We start from the raw sequence: 23,076 nt of genomic DNA on the forward strand, positions 1-23,076 counted from the left end.
TAGGGAATTGTATAAGACACCACAGAGTTGGCTGACTTACAGTTTTCCACTGAATTTGAAACCAAAACCAAGGACTTAAAATTAAGCACATGTGGAAAGGGAGAGAGGGAGGGAGAAGCCCTGGTGATTCAGGCCTGTAACTCTTACCTACTCAGGAGGCTGAGATCTGAAGATAAAGGTTGGAAGCCTGGCCAAGCAGGAAAATCTGTGGGACTCTCACCTCCAATTAACCCTCAGAAAACCCTTAGTGGCACTGTGGCTCAAAGTGGTAGAGCACTGTTAGCCTGGAGCGATAAAGCTCAGGGACAGTGCCCAGGCCCTTAGTCCAAGGCCCATGAATGACAAAAAAATAAATGTTTAATGATTATTGCATAGAAAAAAAAATGTAAGATTACTTTTCTTCCTAGGTACACAGAGTATTTTATTTTGTTTAAAAACAATGTTACTTGAGTTGAAGGTTTTATAAAGCTTATTTCAAAATACAAATTAGTAAGAAAGGACAAAAAGAAATTACAAAGTAAAAAAGATATGGGAAGATATGTTGCTAGGGAAGAAAATTAAAAATGAGAAAGAAAATGTTTTTGGATTAAAACAAGTTTTTGGACAGTAATGTTTGTCCTAACTGTGTACTCCAAAATGGAAAAAGAGGATGAAGACAAACCCAAAAATGTACAAAAAAGTAGTAGGAGAGTATCAGTATGCCATGTTGTATATAAAGGATAGAATTTATAAAATATTTCTTCATATCTAATTAGGTCAACTATAATTTAAAAGGTTATCTGAAAGTTTATCTAAGGTCAAGATTAATGCACTAGTGTAAAACTAGCACCCAATTCTCTATGCCTATAACAATGAGAATGTCTTTTTTTTTCATGTATGTTCAATGAGACTGTCTTAAGGATATTAATCCACTCAACATTTTCAAAAACATAGGTTAAAGGAAGTATTATCAATCAAAATAATTCCTGTGTACTATTGATCTTGTCAAGCTTTTGGCAATATGTAAGAAACTGAGTCTTGACTAAATCAAAGTTCATTTAAGTTTCTATTTATAACCAAGTTTTCTAAATGGCCATACTTAAGTATGTAGAATTGTAATCTAACTGTTACTGGCTACCTTGTATACCTAAGTATTTCTGTTCCCAAAGATACAAACCTTCTTACAAAGAATGCAAAGCTGACACTATACTAAACAAGTGCCCTGTAATTAGTGATAACCTCCGCCCCATTACTGGCTTATGTCTGTATTAAAGCTCAGTGGCCCTGTATGCAATCAAATTAACTAGATTGTTTAACTAATTACTAACAGTTTCAAAAATTTTTACCATGGCTATTCTTATTTTTAGGTCACTACAAATTTGATCCTCCTCTATAGCATGTACAGTTAGGCCCATCTTAAATGACACAAGTACTTGTCAAGTTCAGTTCGATTTATTCAAACTTCATGAATTCTATGTAAGTCCTGCTCAGGAGCTACTTATATCAAACCCTATCATTAAATTTGTCCAAAAAGGGTCTTCCTGGGTCTCCCAACTGATCTGTCCGTCAAGCCCTCCGATGTGAGATCAGATCAACTGGGGCATCTCATCCCAGAACAAGGAAAGACCTACTAGGACAAAGCTTATCTGAGCAAAGAGAGGCATATGGAGACTGCTAGGGAGATTTTTTAATAGAAGGAATGTGGTCAGATTCCAAATGGAGTCACTTGTGCTTGCCCTTTCAAGAGTAAAGCTAAAGTCAGGCATCAGTGGCCTCCTAGCTACTGAGGAGGCTGAGATCTGAGCATTGCATTTCAAAGCTAGTCTGAGTAGGAAAACCTGTGAGACTCCTATCTCCAAGTAACTATCCTAAAAACCTGGAAATGGAGCATTGGCTCAAGTAGTAAAGTGCTAGCCTTGACCAAAGAAGCTCAGGGACAGCACTCAGGACCTGAGTTCAAGTGCCAGGACCATGTCAAAACAAGAACAATTATTTTTTAAGCCAAGAAATTTTTTTAAAAAATAGTTCAAAGGCATGACTGTCTGATGTCCATGCCTGTCCACCTTGCAACTAGACAGAAAGTTCATGCTTTTTTTTTCTATCTGTCATGGGGCTTGAACTCAGAGCCTGGATGCTGTCCCTGAGCTCTTTTGCTCAAGGCTAGCCCTCTACCACCTTGAGCCACAGCACCACTTCTGATTTTTGAGTGGTTTATTGGAGGTAAGAATCTCATGGACTTGGCTGCCTGGGCCAGCTTTGAACCATGATCCTTAGACCTCAGCCTCCTGAGTAGCTAGGATTACAAGCATGAGCCACTGGTGCCCAGCTCTTCACCTTTCTTTCAGCCCTCATTTTGATAGATCCACAGAACTCACTCACATACACCTCCTCCCAGTGGACTCGTTAATGTTTTAACTAACTTTCTTTTTTACTAGAATCCATCAAAATGTAGACAATAATAAAATGACTCCACCAATAAAAGTTTCAGACAACCTCTACCAAGGACCCCTAGATAAATCCTCTGCAGAGTACCCTGACTCCCCACATCATCTCACAACCCTAACAAGTCACCTCTTTTGCCTGACAGCAGTTAGGGGAAAATAAGATAGGAGAAAATACTACTGTATGTTATTAGAGGCCATAAAATGTCATAAAGTGACATAAAGTGACCTAAGGATTAGTCACAGGCTTCAATCCTAAGATGGTTAACAAACAGTTTTAGCACAAAAGATATTTAAATTATCTACTCAGGCCTGTGAAACTATGGCCTAGAGGTCAAATGTAATCAGTAAACCTCTGCAACCCTTGGGGCAGTGATTACCCCAAAGACTGTTCCAGAGGAGGAAATTTATGCTCCTGAACCAATCTCTCCTACAGTCCCTTTACAGCTATCAAGAATCCAAAAAGGGCCAGACCATAAATATTTTATTTTAATAAGGCCCCACTTGACCAATCCTGAGACAATAAACTGTCAGGCTACCTGCATTCACCTCTGTATCACTTGGACTGTTTTAACTACCTTCACATACCTTGCCTCCAGATCAATCTCAAAGATGGCAAAAAATAGCTAAGATAGACTGAAGTGCTCTCTTCCCATGGCATGTCCAAGCCACATGCTCTTTCTCTACTATGTTTCTTCTCTAATAAATTTTCTCCTTTAGTTACAAGCAACAAGACTAGGACATTTCAGTTGTCAAATTCTACAACTCAGAATAACTTCTATCTGGAAAATTCCAAATAAAGTACATATAATACACAATTAATCAAGCTTTACAAACAGAAATTAGACCAAAAGAAAAAAAACTCACCAGCTGATACCAGTTCAAGAAGAATGCACAAGATATTAAGTGTAGTCTGAAGATCTTTTGTGTTCTGAAATAGACGATGTTTTGTTAAAATTCAAAACTTGTGACTTCCAATTTTTATACATGTTGGAAATTACTTGTATTTTACAAATGGCTTTTCCAATTTTTCCTAGGAACAAGTATTTTACATTTCCTTTATTCTCTTGCCTTTCCCTTTTTATTCTCTTACTACTTTATTATCTTCATTTCGAGCTACTATTTTATTAATATCATTTATGAAAATTTAATCTGTATTTGAATTCCTGGTCTTGCTACCAAATAGATAATAAAAGTAAATGAATCAAAACTAGTGCAGCCATTTTCATCAGCAGTCTGGAATTCCTGAAAAAGCCTCTTCCCTATGACCCAGCCATACCACTCCTGGGCATCTATCTCCCCACGATATTACACGCCATGATACCATAAAGACTCTTGCACATCCAAGTTCATTACTGCATTAACACAATAGCCAAGCTACAAAAATAGCCTACATGTCCTACAATAGATGAGTGGTACCTATAAATAATAAAATTTTACACAACCATTAGAAAGAATAATATTATGTCATTTGCAGGGAAATGGATGAACCTAGAACAAATCATGTGTAGAAGTGAGTCAAGCTCAAAGAGGCAAACAGCAAATGCTTTCTCTCTTATGTAGAACCTAGATCTAAAATACATGATAAATTATACAGGCCTCTAGGCATTCACTCTTAGGGGAGGAACACAAAGATGAAATGCCTCTGTGCCTCTGACCATATAAAATAATATTTATTGAAATGAGCCAAGAAATAGAAGCAAATGGTTCTTTTTTTCTTTTTTGTCTTGTTTATTCGTTTTTCTGCCTTTGAGGGGGACATAAAAATGGAGGGATATAGGGGGAAACAAATGTAGTAGTGGTACTCAATAGAAACTATGTTGAAAATGAGCTATATAACTTGTGGGTAGACAAACTGGGAGAGAAGGAGGGAAAAGGTGACACTGTCCATGTGCTCATTACATAATTCCTCTGTACATCATCCCTGTAGGAACAATTATTTTAAAAAGTTAAGTAAATGAATCAAAATGTAAAAGGAACTAGTAACCAGAAATGATGATACATTCCCATTTCTCCAGTTAGCTAAGCTACTCAGGAGGCTGAGAGTAAAGTATCACTTAAGACTAGTCTGGGCAATATGGTCTCACACAGAAACAAAAAGAAAAACAAAAGGCACTACTGGGTGTATACCATATGATGACTTCTCAGTTCCCTAGCTTCAATCTCAGAAAGCAATGATGTTACAAGCTTCTTCTGTATCCTACCAAAATATATGTAAGACAAATCCATATGTGCACGCATGTATATAGACTTCTCCCCCAAAAAGTACTGCTGTACAAACAATATTTGACACCTTAGCATTATACTTATCAATAAAGAGTTTACCTGTTTTTTTGGCAGTACTAAGGATTGAACTCAGAGCATAGAGCTTCCTAGGTAAGCATTAGCAAACAATCTACCATTAAGTCATATTCCCATCTAATTTTTGTTTCAGTTATTTTCAGATAGAATATTGGGCTAATTATTTGCCTGGGACAGCCTTAAACTGAAATCCTTCCTCCTATATATCCCACATATTTAGGACTACATGCAGAATCAACACAGCCAGCTTACTGTTGACGTAGAGCTCACTAACATTTGGCCCAAGCTGGCCTCAATCTCACTTCCTAAGTATAAGCCAATATACCTAGTCCCTTCTCTTCATTCTTTTTAAGTGCTATAGGATAACTTCCATTACATGGCTATTCTATTTGCTATGTATAATCACCTTAACCATGGGATATTTAGACTGCTTTAGAATTTTATTAAAATTCTATAAAATAGTTTATTAAATGTTTATTAAAAGATTATGACTAATAACTAAATACATGAATTATTATGTGAAAATATATGTACATGAACTAAATTTCCAGAATTGGTTAAAGGACAAAAGCATTTATTTATTTTGATATTAACAGCTGTCTCCTTGAGAATAATTTACACCCCAATCAGTGATATAGAAAAATAACAATTTCCTAATATCCAGAGTATAACCTAAAAAGTGAAAAATTACCAGTTCTTTAATTTTTCCCCTGGTCAATTTGTAACAGTGCTTTATTATGACAAAGAAATTAAACCAGAGATGGTGGTCATGGCTGTAATCCTATTTAGGAGGCTAAGATTAGAAGGAGCTCAGGCAGCCTATGAAAAAATTCCACTTGACCTATTCTCAATATTAATGGGCATAGTGACATATGACTCGTTTTCCAGCTATACAGGATGTATAAACAGAAGCATTACAGTCCAGGCCAGCATAGATTTTTCTTTTTTTTAATGTAAGACCACCCTCAAAAAACAGTGAACACTAAAAGATGGGGGTAGAACATCTGCCTAACAATAAGCACAGGGTTCTGATTTCAAATTCGTCTGCCCCACCTAAAAAAATAAAAATAAATTCTATAAATATTTTAACTCAGTTTCCCAAGTATCTATGATGGGTTTTATAGTTTCTATTTTATATTAATAAAAACCCTTTTGTTATAAATTTAAAAATCTCTTTGATTCCTCTAATATTATGATGTGTGTGTGTGTGTGTGTGTGTGTATGTGTCCAGTCCAGGGGCTTAAACTCTAGAACCTTGGCATTGTCCTTGAGTGCTCTACCACACAGCACCACTTCTGACCTTTTTGAGTGGTTAACTGGAGGGGAGTCTCGTGGAGTTTCCTACACTGGCTGTCTACAAACTGCAATACTCAGATCTCAGCCTCCTGAGTAGCTAGGATACAGGGGTGAGCCACCAGCACCTTGCCCAGGTTTTTATCTTTGCTTGATATGGAACTTACTTTGGTGGACACAGAAACTAAGAATTTCACATTTGCTTTTCCAGATGGCTATCATTTGTCCCAGCACCACTTATTAACTCCTTGTTTCCTTACTGATCTGAAAAGCCACCTTCATCACATAATACTAAATTCCTCTAATCATGTCGATATATTTTTGGATTTTATAATTTAATTACATTATATATAATTTCTAAACTATTTTAATTACTAAAGCTTTATATAAAGACTTCTGATAATAAACAGATTTAGTTACTTCATACTTATTGGTCCATATTTCTGCCATTTTTCCCAATCTGGATTTTAGAAACAAAACTGCTAATAACTATATTGCTCATACTCTAAACTGGCAGGCCAATGTAGGAAAAATTAATCCCTTTTCATCATGTAAACACTTCCTATTAAAGAACACAAACTCATTCACTGTTAACAATACAGAAAATATGGAATTCTGATTTCATACATTCCACTGGATTCTGCTAGTCTACTAAAAAAATTTAATTTATACCTATACAGAAATTCAATTACCATAATAATTTACTCAAACTATAAATGAAGTAAATAAATCATGAGTAGATCAACTAACAATGCCACTGATGAAACACCCAATATTAACTATGTTAAGCTAAAGACAGACTTCCAGATAATGTTTTAATTTTTTTTACTACCAATCAGAATGGCATGCTAAGGTTATAATACATTTAGAAGATTAAATAACAAAATATCTATACTACCATTCCAAATAATTTAAAACATAAAACAAGTTTTCTTTCATTCATTTTTATTTCTAAGGAAAATATTTATAATTTGTGTCTTGTTTGTGCATCCTTCAGTATTGTTTCCTATTAATAGCTGAATAACTAAAGGCTCTGAATAATTTACCTCTAATGTTGACAGCAGGACTTCCATTCCTGTAGAACCTTTTGCTGTCATTTCTTTCCTTGTTTTTTCTGAAACACAGAAGGCAACATCTTTAAATCTATACAGATATACAGATATACATATACAAATATGTAGATACATTTATAGGCACATATATGTATTTACAATGCATAATGTTGTTAGTAATCCTATTCTATGGATCTAATTCCAAATTTCAGTCAATAATACCTTCAATGTATTTCTTCTCAGCTTCTATTATAATGGAGTAAGAGAGTCCCTGATAATCCATTCAAAATCTTAAAGTCAACATTAGTACGAGTAGATAGGAGTTATAATGGTAAGCATCATTATTTTTATGAACAGAACTAGAAAATAGTTCGTTAAATGAGTGAAAGCAAAAGCCTAACACTGTTTCCAGATGTTATGATTATATTTAACATACATCAAAACTCTGAATCGCATAAAAAAAATGAACAAAGCTAAGGAGGAACTTGAAGACAAGATCACTGAAATATCATTCCTGTTACTGGGAAGGGAAAAACTGTATAATATAAATATTTGTTATTTAAAAGTTCCTAGATTTTCTCACAATTCTCCTTTGATTCATGAGAGCAAAATTAGATAAGGTAGCATTTATGAACTTAACATTTATTAACATTTATTACTTAAAATGTGCTATTTATTATTTCCTCTACTTTACCTACATTATTTCATTAATGCCTTGCTTTAAGACCAAGACTCTTTTCCTTCATCAAGAATTTGAGTTTAGGGGCTGGGAATATATATGGCCTAGTGGCAAGAGTGCTTGCCTCGTATACATGAAGCCCTGGGTTCAATTCCCCAGCACCACATAGAAAATGGCCAGAAATGGCACTGTGGCTCAAGTGGCAGGGTGCTAGCCTTGAGCAAAAAGAAGCCAGGGACAGTGCTCAAGCCCTGAGTTGAAGGCCCAGGACTGGCAAAAAAAAGAATTTGAGTTTAGCTGGGTACCAGTGGCTCATACCTATAATCCTAGCTACTCAGGAGGCTAAGATCTGAGGACTGTGGTTCATGCTACATCAAGAAGGAAAATCCCTGTAAAACTCTTATCTCCAATTAAATACTCTCCCCCCCCCCCCCCGCCAAAAAAAGAAGTGGAGCTGTGGCTCAAGTAAAAAAAAACACTCGCTAGCATTGAGCAAAAAAAAACAACTCAGGGATAGCATCCAGGCCTTGTTAAGCCCCAGGACTGTCACCTAAAAAAAAAGGGGGGGGGGGAGGGAGAGAGAGGGAGAGAGAAGGAGAGAGAGGAAGAGAGACGGAGAGAGGAAGAGAGACGGAGAGAGGGAGAGAGAGGGAGAGGGAGGGAGGGAGGGAGGGAGGGAGAGAGAGAGAGGGAGGGAGGGAGGGAGGGAGGGAGGGAGGGAGGGAGGAGAGAGAGAGAGAGAGAGAGAGAGAGAGAGAGAGAGAGAGAGAGAGAGAGAGAGAGAGAATCTATACAAAGTTACTAAGTGAATGAATAAAACAGACCAGAAGACCCAAGTGTTTTAGACTCTAAAGATTAGGGTCTTTTCAATAATGTAATGTCTTGTGTAAAGAGTAACAAGAATTCTTTTAGGGCTGGGAATATGGCCTAGTGGCAAGAGTGCTTGCCTCGTATACATGAAGCCCTGGGTTCAATTCCCCAGCACCACATATATAGAAAATGGCCAGAAGTGGCGCTGTGGCTCAAGTGGCAGAGTGCTAGCCTTGAGTAAAAAGAAGCCAGTGACAGTGCTCAGGCCCTGAGTTCTAAGCCCCAGGACTGGGGCGGGGGGGGGGGGGGGAAGAATTCTTTTAGCAGAATACTATACAAGTGATTTGGTACCCTGCCTCAACTTTTTCACACCTGAATACTAATACCACATATTCTTTTTTTTTTTTTTTTCCCCAGTCCTGGGGCTTGAACTCCAGGCCGGAGCACTGTCCCTGGCTTCTTTTTGCTCAAGGCTAGCACTCTGCCACTTGAGCCACAACAGTGCCACTTCTGGCCGTTTTATTTTTTTTTCAAATTTTTATTATCAAACTGATGTACAGAGAGGTTACAGTTTCATATGATAGGCATTGGATACATTTCTTGTACTGTTTGTTACCTTGTCCCTCATACCCCCCTCCCCCCTCCCCCTTACCCTTTCCCCTCCTGAGGTGTTCAGTTCACTTACACCAAACAGTTTTGCAAGTATTGCTTTTGCAGTTGTTTGTCTTTTTTTACCCTGTGTCTCTCAATTTTGGTATTCCCTTTCAATTTCCTAGTTCCAATACCAGTATGTGGTACTGAGGATCGAACCCAGGGCTTCATGCATTCGGGGCAAGCACTCTTGCCACTAGGCCATATTCCCAGCCCCCACATATTCTTTTAATGTGAGACAACAATGTCATTCAGTTCACATGTTAAGATTTAAAAAGTAGAAAACAATTCACTTTTAATCTAGTAAGTACTCCAGTGAAGTTCCAAGGGTTGTATTGTAGTAACACATTCAATTTTTAAACTTACAGAAACCTGACAATTTTCACAACAGATATTCTCACAAGTGATATGAAGATCTATAGCTGATCATACCTATAATCCCAGCACTCTGGAGGCTGTGGCAGAATGATTAACTAATTCGAGGCCAATTTGGGCTACCTACTAAATTCAAGGCTAGCCTAAACTACAAAGTGAGACCCAGTCTCAAAAAAAGAAAATTAATAATCTGTAAAATACTGGTAATCTCTACTCCCTGCTGCCATACTGATAATGCTTAGAAAAATGACAAATTTGCTTTCCTATAAAAGAGAGTACTTGCTTATGTTGGGAAATTAAATTTCTCTTTTTTTAAGTGTGAGTCCACTGACAACCTAACCTACCCTTTACCCTCTACTTAGCCCAGGTGCCTCCACAAAAACAATAAACTCCTAAAAGAAAACAAAATATTATTTCAAAGATCCACTATATCCTGATGTGTTATTTTAAAGACCAGTGATTTAATAAAGGCAAACCATTTTTAAGTACGATTGTATAAAATAGGCTGGCTTGGTGGTAGAGTGTTTGCATAGCATTTATGAAGCCCTGGATTCGATTCCTCAGCACAACAAACAGAAAAAGCCAGAAGTGGCACTGTAGCTCAAGTAGTAGAGTGCTAGCCTTAGCTAAAAGAAGCTCAGGGACAGTGCCCAAGTCCTGAGATCAAGCCCTAGGACTGGCAAAAAAAAAAAAAAAGATTGCATATAATAACTTCAGAAGATAAAGTTACTCATTACTAATAAGCCATTAATTTTCCCCTCCATGGAGTGAGGGAACTCTATCTTCTTTTGAACATAGTAGTATAACCTCCAACACCCTTTTCTTACTAACACCATTGTGCTTAGGTTTCATACTAAGTGCAAACTAGGTGTAACACTAAGTTTTCTACTCCAGATTCCATCATGATCTTGGACTTCAATATTAATATGGATAATTCAAACACCTAGTGCTATGGAACCATATTAGAAGAAAGTCTCAATATTTTACTAGAATTAGACTATAATGAAAGGCAACATCTTAATCTCTATGGAAACCATTAGAAAAATACTAAAATTGTCAGAAGTTAAGAATGTCAACACACAAAAATGCAGTAAAAAAAATGAAAGGAAAAATGTAAAAGGTGTGAAATACAAATGGCAGACTGGAGGCACAACTCAAGTGATAGGATATTTCCCTAGGAAGCACCAAGTCATAAGTTCATACTTAAAGAAAAATTTTAAAATAGAAAATAGAAGAATGGCAGATGAAAATTCTGTTATATCAGTATATACATTAAGTTTAAAGTACAATAAATTATGTTATCTTTAAGAAACACTTTAAATTTTTAAAAATGAACAAGTTCTAAGTAAAAAGACGGATAATGCTATAATATGCAAAGAATAATAATAAAACTGCTAGCGTGTCTACCTTATAAGTCAGGAAAAACACTGTTAAGTCTGAAAATTTTGCCAGAACCCAAAAGGGATATAATTGAAGTCAAACCATCCAGAAGATAAAACAACTCTTAGGAGTATACATATCTAACAGACTCTCAAAATAAATGAACTAAGTCCTATCAAAACTAAGAGAGAATATACAGTTCAACAATAACAGATGAGAGATTTCAATACTCAACTCTTGATAATAGAGCACCTAGACAGGGTATAGAAGATATGAATACTTATCAACCAAGTTGACTTAAATGACATCAATAGAACACTCCACCCAACAACAGCAGAATATACATTCTTTTCAAGTGTACATGCAGCATTCTTTAGAAGAAAACATATAGAAGTTATAAGTTACAATAAATTCAAAAGAATTGAAATCATACAAAGTAAATTCTCAGCTACAATGGAATTAACTTAGAAATAAACAAAAAACATAGGAAATCCTGAAATACTGAGAAAATAACCTAAACAAGTCACAGGTCAAAGAAAAAAAAGGGAAATTAGAACATATCTTAAAGTGCAAAATAACAAAAATGCAACATGTCAAAATTCATAAAATGTACTTACACCAGTGATTATGGAGAGATCTATAAATATTTTTATTTCTAGGTACTGAAAATTCTTAGAAAAGAAAGGTCTCAAAGCCAATAACCTAATTTCTGTAACAAAATGGAAAAACAAGCTCAACTTGAAATCTAAACAGATATTAGCAAGTAATATATAAGAAGACCAATGAACTAGAAAAAGAGAAAAATCAGTGAAATCAGAAGTTAGTTCTTTTAAAAGATAATAAAACTAACATATGTTTAACCAAGTTTTCTCAACCTCAAGCACAGCTAACATACTCGAATAACCTCCTATATACCACATAATGCTTAGCAACATCCCTGATCTCTAATGAATAAATTCACCAATTCGTTGTTGTTGTATTGTTGTTGTACCAAAAATAAAATCTCTAAACACTTCCTGGAGGAAGCAATGTGGCAAAATTGTCAAAAATATAAAAAAGATGAGAATAGAGTAGGATATGAAGTAGGGAATGATGAATGTTCAGGGTTAGATGTAATATTACTAAATAGCTGATATATGCCTTCTTTTGCTCAAGGCTACCACAGAGCCACAGCTCCACTTTCACCATTTTTTGGTGATTAAAAAGTCTCATGACTTTCCTGCCTGGGCTTGTTTTGAACCCAAATCCTCAGATCTCAGCATCCTAAGTAGCTAGAATTACAAGCATGGACCTGGCTTGTTTTACAAATAAGCAATATATCCTTAGAACAACACAAGCTGTATGAAAGAGTAAATTTATCTCACAGGAAAGTACAACAGGCTCTTTTTTATAGGGTAGGGGTGTATCAGCAGGAAGAGTTTGAACAAGGCAGGGTAATGAGGATGAATATGGTCTAAGTAGTTTTGTTTGCAAATAGAAAACTAGAACAATGAAATTAGCTGAAATTATTTTAAGAATTGAAGGATAGGGGCTGGGGATATAGCCTAGTGGCAAGAGTGCCTGCCTCGGATACACGAGGCCCTAGGTTCGATTCCCCAGCACCACATATACAGAAAACGGCCAGAAGCGGCGCTGTGGCTCAAGTGGCAGAGTGCTAGCCTTGAGCGGGAAGAAGCCAGGGACAGTGCTCAGGCCCTAAGTCCAAGGCCCAGGACTGGCAAAAAAAAAAAAAAAAAAAAAAGAATTGAAGGATAGAGCTGGGCACTGGTGGCCCAGACCTACAATCCTAGGTACTCAAGAGGCTGAGATCTGATGATCAAGTACAAAGCCAATCTCAGCAGGGAACTCCATGATGCTCTTATCTCTAATTAACCACCAGAAAACCTGAAGTGGCATTGTAGCTCAAAGTGGTAGAGGGTAGCATTAAGGACAAAGGCTCAGGAACAGCACCCAGGCTCTGAGTTCAATACCCATGACAGACAAAAAAAGAAAAGGGGATGAAAAAGGGAGTTATAGAGGGGGTAAGGTTGTATACATGTATGGAAAGGACAAAGTGAAACCCTCCCTTCTGAAACTAATGTATGTTTTATTAAAGAATATTAAATGAGAAAAAGAAAAATAAGCATATCTCACTCCCTTCCATGCTTAGCCTTTAGTATGACATTTCTAACAACTTGGTGTGCTTCCTTCTTTATAAATGATTCATTTTGTACAAAATGGAATATATCTATAGGTATATGAACCAAAGAAATTTCCATACAAAATTTAAACCTCCAAGATAATTCATACAGGGGCTGTGGATATGGCCTAGTGGTAGAGTGCTTGCCCTGCATACAGGAAGCCCTGGGTTCAATTCCTTAGCACCATATATATAGAAAAGAGCCAGAAGTGGCACTGTGGCTCAAGTGGTAGAGTACTAGCCTTGAGAAAAAAGAAGACAGGGACAGTGCTCAGGCCCTGAGTTCAAGCCCCAGGACTAGAAAAAAAACAAACAAACAAAAATATAATTCATATAGTTTCACACATAAACAGTAAATATACATACTATGCTTTTTTCAGTGTTCAAATAAAGTTTGTAGTAACTCAGACCTGCATATTCATGTATATATAAACTATGGCTGCTTTTGTTCCACAAGGCACAGATGAAGAGATGTGACAGGTATTGTCTGGCTCATATTTCCTATAGTAAGTACCCTCAGGCTTTTCAGAGGAAAGTCTGCCGTACCCTGCTATAAAGAAATAGCTTTCAATTTGCAGGGAAATGGGACAGGACTAGAACAAGTCATATTGAGTGAGACAAGCCAAGAACAGAGAAACTAATGTCACATGGTCTCCCTGATATGTGGGTGTTAGAAATAAATAACAAAGAGACATGAGAAAGAAAACAGGACACAAGATACCAATTTACTACAGAAAGACCAAAAAAAGGCAGTCTTGGGAGAAAGTCACCAAAAACTAAAACCCAAACACTAATTCTTATGTACATAAATTAATATCCAGACTGAAAAGAACTCCAAAGACAAGGAAGCAAAGGACTTCTTCTTAATTAGTTTTATAGTATTTAGAGGACCCTATATTCTTTACCTAATATACAGTGTATACACAAGCACATCTGAGGAAAGCTAGGAAGAGGGCATAGAATAAGTGGAAAACGGGTGAAAAAAAATACAGTAGAGAGGGCCCAACAGATGCAATGGACATTGATGAGAGCAAACTAAGCAACTCAAGGGCAGCAGGGAGGAGGGGAAAAATGAGAAAAAAAAAAGAAGGAACAGATTACACTAAGCAAAAGGAAAGAAATGTATATATCACCCAACCTGGAAGGAATTGTTTTGTTAATAAATCATCGAGTTCATAAGCACTGTAGACTAGAATGACAATGTCCATCATGGGGAAGGTTAAAAAAAAATGATGAAAGCAAGGGAGTGCTTGGAGGGAGGGAAGGCAGGAGAAAAATGAGGAAGGGGGTAACAAGTATGACAAGAAATGTATATGTATTCACTACCTTAAGGACGTAACTGTAACCCCTCTGTACATCATTTTGACAATAAAAAAAGGCTAAAAAGGTGTGGGGTGGAGGGGACTAATAAACACAGGCCAACACAGACAGACACATACACACACACTCACAAAAAAAAATAGCTTTCAAGTGTACCTCCTCTAGAATACCAACACTCTGTTAAGTGTCTCTGCTTTTCTGCTTTTTGTCCGCTTCTTTGCTTACTCAATAAAGCTCCGCCAAGTTTTCTTACCATTAAAAAAAGGAAGAAATAGCTTTCAATTTTAGAACTGTTTAGAAAACTTTAACAATAATCAGGCTGAATGAGCATTTATATTAATATTGGTGCTTTGTTCTGTTTTGTTTTTGTGGGTCATGGGCTTTCTGAACTCTGAGCCTGGGCGCTGTCCTTGTGCTCTTTTTGCTCACAGCTAGCACTCTACCACTTTGAGCCACAGTGTCACTTCTGGCTGTTTGGTGACTAATTGGAGAAAGGAGTCTCATAAACTTTCCTGCACCAGTTGGCTGTGAAAGTAGAAACTCTAAACAGCAGATGCATTTTAAATTTTAATAAACATTACTAGGTCATTTTCTCCAAAATTTGTAGCAATTACTGCATCACCTACAATCTATGACAACAACCTACTCTCTGTACCTTCAATAGCAATGGATGTTGTTATTTTCTCTAATTTCTATTTATGCTACCATGCCTGGCTTCTGCCAAGGTTTTGACATAAATTTGGTAACATGTGCTTCATAAAATAAGATAAACAATGCCTAATTACAGATGGTATCTACTCAACATCTGCAACATTATTTTTAGATGATTCTCATATAAGACGGCAAACCCATGATATGTTATCTTTATTTCAGAAATGGTATAACCAGGTCCTAAAGATTCAATAATTCCTTCAAGAAGACTAGACATTACATGACAGAATGAGAAATTGACAGTGAAAACAACACTAATATCCAACACTGAATGCTTCTTAAATATCTTTTTGTCAACATTCCTTAAGGAGCACTGGAATTAGGTACTACTTGAAAATGGGGGCAGGAGTAGCAATCATTCGTGGTGGGGAGGGTAGGTATGTGGGAGTGTGTGGGGGTGTGTTTAGTAGAAACAATTCTGTAGTGGTGAATCTTGATTGTTAACAACATGATTGAGAGGAGAATAGTAAAATACACCTCTGGATATGTCTGCAAGAGGATTTAGGGGGTGCATATCTACCCTGATGTGGATGGCACACTCCAAACAGCTAAGGTCCATATGGAATAAGGGAGGAAGGAAAGAGCCCATTAATATAGTATGTATGTTCTTGCTGTGTTTCTGGCATCTAGTAGAGACTCAACATTGCTCCTTCACATTCTGCCACCAAGATGTTCTGCCTCATCATGACACTGAAACAATGGAGCCAGCCAACCATAAACTAAAATCTCAGAAGCTGTGATCCAAAACAAAGTTTTCATTCTTTAAATTGTTTCTTGTAGGTATGTGGTCACAGCAATGAAAAGATGTAACAGAAATTCACTCAAAGTCAACTTCCTCCAAAGTTCTTTAGCTTTCAAAGATTTTACTTTGATTAGATTTGAAAATGTTCAATTTTTACAGGAAATCATCTACTTACCAAAAATTTAAACGTGTAGCACCTACACTTAAAAAATTAAAAAGAAACATTTCAAAAACAGAAGAATTAAAACTTACCTTGGCTTTGAGTCAAATGAAGAATTTTTGATGTAACATATCTGGCAGTATCTGATTCTGCTGGTTCAGTATTGATCTTCTCTAGCTGAGCCAGGAGTCCCACAATCCTAGAATTATTAGGAAGGCTAAAAAGAACATTGTATCAGAGTAGGTTCTGCTAATCACAAACTGAATATGATAGAGACTATAGTCTTTAAAAACTTTTACTCTTTTAGAAACATTAAGCTTTTACATGTCACATACTATTACTCTGCTTTGTAAATTTACACTGCTAAATTTCTGATCTGAGTGCAAAACACATTGTATTTCTAAAGTCACAAATCACAAGACTAAAAGTCACAAATACACAATCAACCCTGTCCAGTAATGTTATATCACACCCTGAACATTCACCATTCCCTTCCACATATCCTACTCCATTCTCATCTTTTTTCGTAACTGTTATAAAATCAAATAAGAATATGCATATCTTTCCAATCAGATCCCTTAAATGTATCTGGTATTCCAGCTACACCCTGTTCTCAATTCATTATGTAAACATTTATAGACATAGACTTAGTCTAGGTATTTACAACATACAATAAAAAAGCAAACAAAAATTTCTGTCCCGCATTGATGAAAGTGAACTATGCAAGTAGTAGGTGGAGATGGGAGGGCGGGAATGGGACAGAATGAGGGAACAGATGACATTTTGGTTAAAAAAAAAAAGGGGGGGCTGGGGATATAGCCTAGTGGCAAGAGTGCCTGCCTCGGATACACGAGGCCCTAGGTTCGATTCCCCAGCACCACATATACAGAAAAAAAACGGCCAGAAGCGGCGCTGTGGCTCAAGTGGCAGAGTGCTAGCCTTGAGCGGGAAGAAGCCAGGGACAGTGCTCAGGCCCTGAGTCCAAGCCCCAGGACTGGCCAAAAAAAAAAAAAAAAAAAAAGGGTACTTATTGGGGCTAAGAATATGGCCTGGTGGTAGAGTGCTTGCCTCATATACATGAAGCCCTAGGTTTGATTCCTCAGCACCACATATATAGAAAAAGCAAGAAGTGGCGCTCTGCTCATATGGTAGAGTGTTAGCCTTGAGCAAAATGAAGCCAGGGACAGTGCTCAGGCCCTGAGTTCAAGCCCCATGACTGGCAAAAACAGAAAAGGTACTTATTACCTATATATGTAAATGTAACCCTATAGTATATCACCTTTAAAACAATGATGTAAATTAGAAAAAAATTGTCCTGCATAAAGAAAACATTCTAATATAAGAGATAAACTGTATAGTATGTCAATGTTCTGGAAAAACATCAGGTTAGGGGTCAGAAAGGTATACAAGAAGAGTTTTAGACAGATTGGACCAGGAAGACCTCATGGAGATAGGCCTCATTGAAGGACAGTCCCGAAAGTGAAAAAAAATGAGCCATGCAGATTCCTGCATTAACAGTGAATCACAACCACCAACTGCAGAAACATGAGGTGGCTGGTATGATTAGAATAGACTTAACAGGAGGAAAACAACTAAGGCATAGGACAGAGTTGAGGGTGGAAATGGGAAACGGCACAGGAAAACAACAAGCCATTTAAACTTCTGTAGGCAACTGTAAGGCTCTGGCTTTGATAAACAAATGAGAGGGGAAATGTCTAAGTAGAATGATGTGTTTTCATTCTTTTTTTCTTTTTCTTTTTTTTGTTTTTTTGCCAGTCCTGGGCTTGAACTCAGGACCTGGGCACTGTCACTGAATTTCTTTTGCTCAAGGCTAGCACTTTACCACTTGAGCCACCGTGCTACTTCTGGCTTTTTCTATATATGTGGTACTGAGCAATAGAAATTGGGGCTCCATGAATGCTAGGCAAGCACTCTACCACTATTCCACATTCCCAGACCATGTTCTCATTCTTAAAAGGCTCTCTTAAGTTGATAAATGAGACTCAATAATGATCCCTCCATTTACACACTTGACACCACCCACTACTGTACTCTCAAAGTATGTGCTACTTCAGTTATCTCTGATTAATCATCTATCTTTCTTTCAATTGGATCATACCTATCAGCACACAGTGTAGATCTTCTAGAGCTATCTCCCATTTCTATGCTCTACCTGGGAAAAGGTCCATAGTTGTTTTTTGCATTTACTCAAATATTGTTCACTTTTGAACCAATTGTTTGCCTTCTGCATCTGGAGACTGTAAAAAGCTTCCCGTGAACACTTCTATATCATATTTAGCATTTTAGGACCATCCAACTTGTGCTTCAATGACTTTACACTCTCCAGGTTTTATTCCTATCACACTTCTTTTAGAGTTCTACACTTCAAAGTCACCTCCTACCGCTTTGTCCCTGTCCATCTTCTCTTCTTTCTCTCTACTTTGCCATGTAACCCCATAAATAATATAACTACTACTTACATACTGCTTGACTACTACATTCAATTGTGGCATACACTTGATAGCTTATTTAACCTAATAAACACATCTACTCCTATGAATCTATCCCTTTCCAACTTGGGGGGGGGGTGCACGCGCGCGTGTGTGGCTGTGTATGTCTGGCTGTGCATGCGCCTGTGTCTGTATGTCTGTGTGTGCTGGACCTGGAGCTTGAAATCAGGACTTAGGCACTGTCCCTGAGCTTTTGTACTCTACCACTTGAGCCACAGCTCCACTTCCAACTATTTTGGTGATTAACTAAAGATAAAGAATCTCACAGATTTTCTTACCCAGGCTAGCTTTGAATCACAATTCTTAAATCTCTGCCTCCTGTGTAGCGAGGATTGGAGGCATAAGCCATGGATACCCCACTCCTTTCAGTCCTAACTTTCCCAAATTCACACAGACATTTTGTTACTTAAAATAAAAATCTGTCTGAACTCTTTTCGTCATGCTCCAACCCAATACCCAAACTCCAACTCTAATAGAACATCTCAAACATTCATTTCTCCAGATCTATTATTAATATATCTGTCATTACCCAAATCCAAGCAATCATTCAGTGTCCTAATTAGTCTACTTCCCTTCTTGATGCCAAATAATCCACTAACTTTCTGTTCTGAAATAATGATAGCTTTATAACAAGTTGCAAAACTAATATAGTAGTCCCTTGTAATTTTTAACCATTTTCCTCATTTTGTGTAACTATTGGATAATATCAAAGATTTGCATCCTGTAGTGGTCTCAAGATACTTCAAAGTCTTTGAGTTTACATTCCATTTTACAACTATTTTCTCAAAATATAAATTTTCTTGGATATTGCCAAATCCCCAAAGCTACCATCTTTGCAACATAAACTATCCTAAGTAAAAACACGGGATATAATAAAAATCTATCTTCAGGGGTTGGAAGACGGCCTAGTGGCAAGAGTGCTTGCCTCGTATACATGAAGCCCTAGGTTCAATTCCTTAGCACCACATGTATGGAATGTGGCCAGAAGTGGTGCTGTGGCTCCAGAGTGCTAGCCTTGAGCAAAAAGAAGCCAGGGACAGTGCTCAGGCCCTGAGTTGAAGGCCCAGGACTGGCAAATTATATGGTTTTTCATCTTCAAATGTAAACTGAAGACAAGTAATAAAGATGTTCTTACAAATAAGACAAAGGCATGGCAACCCAAAAACTTCATAAAATATACTAAAATTTTAGACTTAAATAGGATTAATTTCAAATAATATGGCTTTATTTTCAAATTCCACAGTCAGAAATTCCCTTATTTAGAACTACTATTTTTGCTTTAATCACACTTTTTACTATTTCTTTCAAACACTATGCACAGAGTATTTTCATCTATTATATATGGGCTATATACTTATCCATATATACCATATTATAAAGTAGAAAACTTTTAAATGGTTATTAATTCAATTAAAATAGCAATACTCTTTTTTTTTTTTTTCGGTGGGTCATGGGGCTTGAACTCAGGGTCTGGACACTGTCCCTGACATTTTTCCCTCAATGCTAGCTAGCATTTTACCACTTTAAGCCACAGCGCCACTTCTGGTTTTCTGGCAGTTAATTGGAGATCAGAGTCTCATAGACTTTCCTGTCCAAGCTGACTCTGAACCACAATCCTCAACCTCAACCTCTAAGGAGCTAGGATTATAGGCTACCAGTGCCCAGCAGTAGTAATACATTTTTATGAAGCATGTTACATAAACAACACATTTTTTGTTGGATTTTTTGTTGTTGTTGCTGTTGTTTTTTGCCAGTCCTGGGGCTTGGACTCAGGGCCTGAGCACTGTCCCTGGCTTCTTTTTGCTCAAGGCTAGCACTCTTCCACTTGAGCCAAAGAGCCACTTCTGGCTTTTTCCACATATGTGGTGCTGAGGAGTAGAACCCCAGGGCTTCATGTATACGAGGCAAGCACTCTACCACTAGGCCATATTCCCAGCCCATAAATAACATATTTTTATGAAAACAAAAATGTAAAAAGAAATATGACTCTATCTTATATTAATTCTCTATTAGTGTCTGACTCAATAGAAAACAGACTTTCCTTTCTACTTCTGCACTCAATCTGATATAACAGCATCTGCCATGTCTTCTTAGAAAAATCTCATTTTGACTCATGAGAACATGAGGGGAAACTGTTTGAACTCAAGCCACAGTGTCAGACCTACAGGGCTCATATCCTAGGAACCTCTGGGCTGGATTACACTGCCAAAACAAACAACTCTACAATCCCCTTCATTTATTCAACACAACAAAAATGTAATTCTTGCTCATACTACAATTACACATTGTTCAGTGTAATGAGAAACACAGAGAGGTGTCATATAGCACATTAGCTCTTAATAGCTATCACATGAAAACCACAAATACCACTTCATGTCCCACTAGTCAAAACCAAGTTACACATTCAAAGTGATCAAAGCAAATATGATTCTTCATGTGCCCAAAAGGAAAAGAAATATACTATTTGAGCAATCTACAACTATCACATTAAATGTGGCCATGTATAAAAATTTTAAGCAGACACAGGAAGAGGAAATTTTCTAGGTTTTGCCTTTGGAATAGGATGCACATTCTTTCTCTTTTCTTAATTTCTATGGGATCATGAAAATGACTTCAACCCATAGATAGAAGCAATTTATTGAAGAAAGCAAAGCTACTGTACTACCCTTGAGCCACTACTTCTACATTAAGAGAGAAATAAATTTGAAGATCTTAGCCATTTTATTTTGGAGTCTCTGTTGTACCAGCTTAGCCTATACCTAAACTAACACACTAATCTCATCTCCTTTTTTCTTACAGTATCTGTTTATCAATCATTAGATGAACTGAATTTTCCTTGACCAGTAATTTGCACAAACTTTTGTTCAAAGGGGGGGAGTTAAGAAAAGGCCAATGACATCTCTTGATTCAATGGCAATCTCCTTTGCTGCCATATATAAATTGTATTAGAGAGAAATTATGACTTTTGTTTTTTGTTTGGTTTTTGGTGTTTTGGTGTTTTTTTTGTTTGGTTGGTTTTTTTGCCAGTCCTGGGCCTTGGACTCAGGGCCTGAGCACTGTCCCTGGCTTCTTTTTGCTCAAGGCTAGCACTCTGCCACTTGAGCCACAGCGCCATTTCTGGCCGTTTTCTGTATATGCGGTTCTGGGGAATTGAACCCAGGGCTTCATGTATTCGAGGCAAGCACTCTTGCCACTAGGCCATATCCCCAGCCTGAAATTATGACTTTTATAAATTAAATAGTCCAGCTAGGTGCCAATGGCTCACACCTGTAATCCTGGCGACTCAGGAGGCTGTTATGTAAGGATCACAGTTCAAAGCCAGCCCAGGCAGGAAACTCTGTGAGACTCTTACCTCCAATAAAGTACTCAGAAAAAGCCAGAAGTGGAACTGTGGCTCAAGTGGTAGAGCACTACCCTTGAGCACAAAGAGGCTTGGAGACCATGCCCAAGCCCTAAGTTCAAGCCCCAGAATCAACCAAAAAAGAAACTAGTTTTCTTGGCTTCTCTGAACCAATTCAACTTTCAAGAAAGCGTCTGTTTCCATTCTGCACAATTGTTGCAGAAGAATTCAGGGTCAACCCCAAGCCCTCAACAATTATATTTTTGCTGGCATTTTTAATGATACACTACTCTATGGTCTATGTTTGAACATAGCTTCACTTCTAAACAGTTTCTGCCCAATGTCCCAGTTATATTTGGAAGCTCTTGTACAATTTGCTAAGTTTGGAAGATGCTCTCTAATTTTCCCAATAATTAAATTTTCAAAGACTGGAGTTGTTTGAGTTTGCTTATTTTTTTTATTTCTAAGAAGAAATTACTTATCAGTGATAAGTAATCTGAAAATTTTAGTCATCTTATCCAACTCCTGGATTGTGTGAAGAGACTAGAGTATAAATCAAAAGAACCAAAAGGAGAGGCAAAGGAAAAAGAAAAATAAGCAAACTATTACAGTAGGAGGGAAATGATTAAACTGTAGTCAAGGCAACAATAGTACATATGAGGAAATATATGGATGAATAATATGCATTGAACTATAGGCATAAAACTGACAAGATTTATTGATAACTTGGACAAAGGTGCTAACAGGAATTAGAAAGTATGACTCAGTTTTATAACTTACACTTGTGCTTGGTTAGGATGTCATCAACTGTGATAGAATAACATGAAACGGCTTGCAAAGGCTCAATATGAAAAATACATTATTTTGAAGAGTACTGTAAGAATTCCAGGTGGCAATAGTCAGCTGGCATTTAGCCACAGTAGGGTTGCTGTCTACTTCAGATGAACCATAAAAGAACTCAGATAAGACTACCTAAGGAAATTATGGAAATTAAGAAAAGGATAAGCTAGGCACCAGTGGCTAAAATCTATAATCCTCACTACTCAGGAAGCTCAGATCTGAGGATCATGGTTCAAAGCCAGCCCAAGCAGGAAAGTCCATGAGACTCTTATCTCCAATTAACCAGCAAAAAAACAAAAGTGGAGCTGTGGCT

At 37.2% G+C, this 23,076-nt stretch overlaps 1 protein-coding gene across 4 annotated transcripts in view; it reads right to left on the reverse strand.

The window, feature by feature from the left end:
* The window catches only part of Agtpbp1 (ATP/GTP binding carboxypeptidase 1), a 176,994-nt gene that overhangs the window by 125,203 nt on the left and 28,715 nt on the right, over positions 1–23,076 (reverse strand). For 3 of the 4 annotated variants that reach the window (XM_048331509.1, XM_048331495.1, XM_048331502.1), the window contains exons 3-5: positions 16,166–16,290; positions 7,061–7,128; positions 3,288–3,351 (exon numbers count right to left, since the gene is read on the reverse strand). In XM_048331509.1, coding sequence (XP_048187466.1) covers positions 3,288–3,351; positions 7,061–7,128; positions 16,166–16,290 — 257 coding nt within the window. Of the gene's footprint in view, positions 1–3,287; positions 3,352–7,060; positions 7,129–16,161; positions 16,291–23,076 lie in introns of those variants that run through there. The other variant, XM_048331515.1, reaches the window with a different exon arrangement.

Source organism: Perognathus longimembris, chromosome 1, assembly GCF_023159225.1.
Source record: "Perognathus longimembris pacificus isolate PPM17 chromosome 1, ASM2315922v1, whole genome shotgun sequence".
Classification (NCBI taxonomy): domain Eukaryota; kingdom Metazoa; phylum Chordata; class Mammalia; order Rodentia; family Heteromyidae; genus Perognathus; species Perognathus longimembris.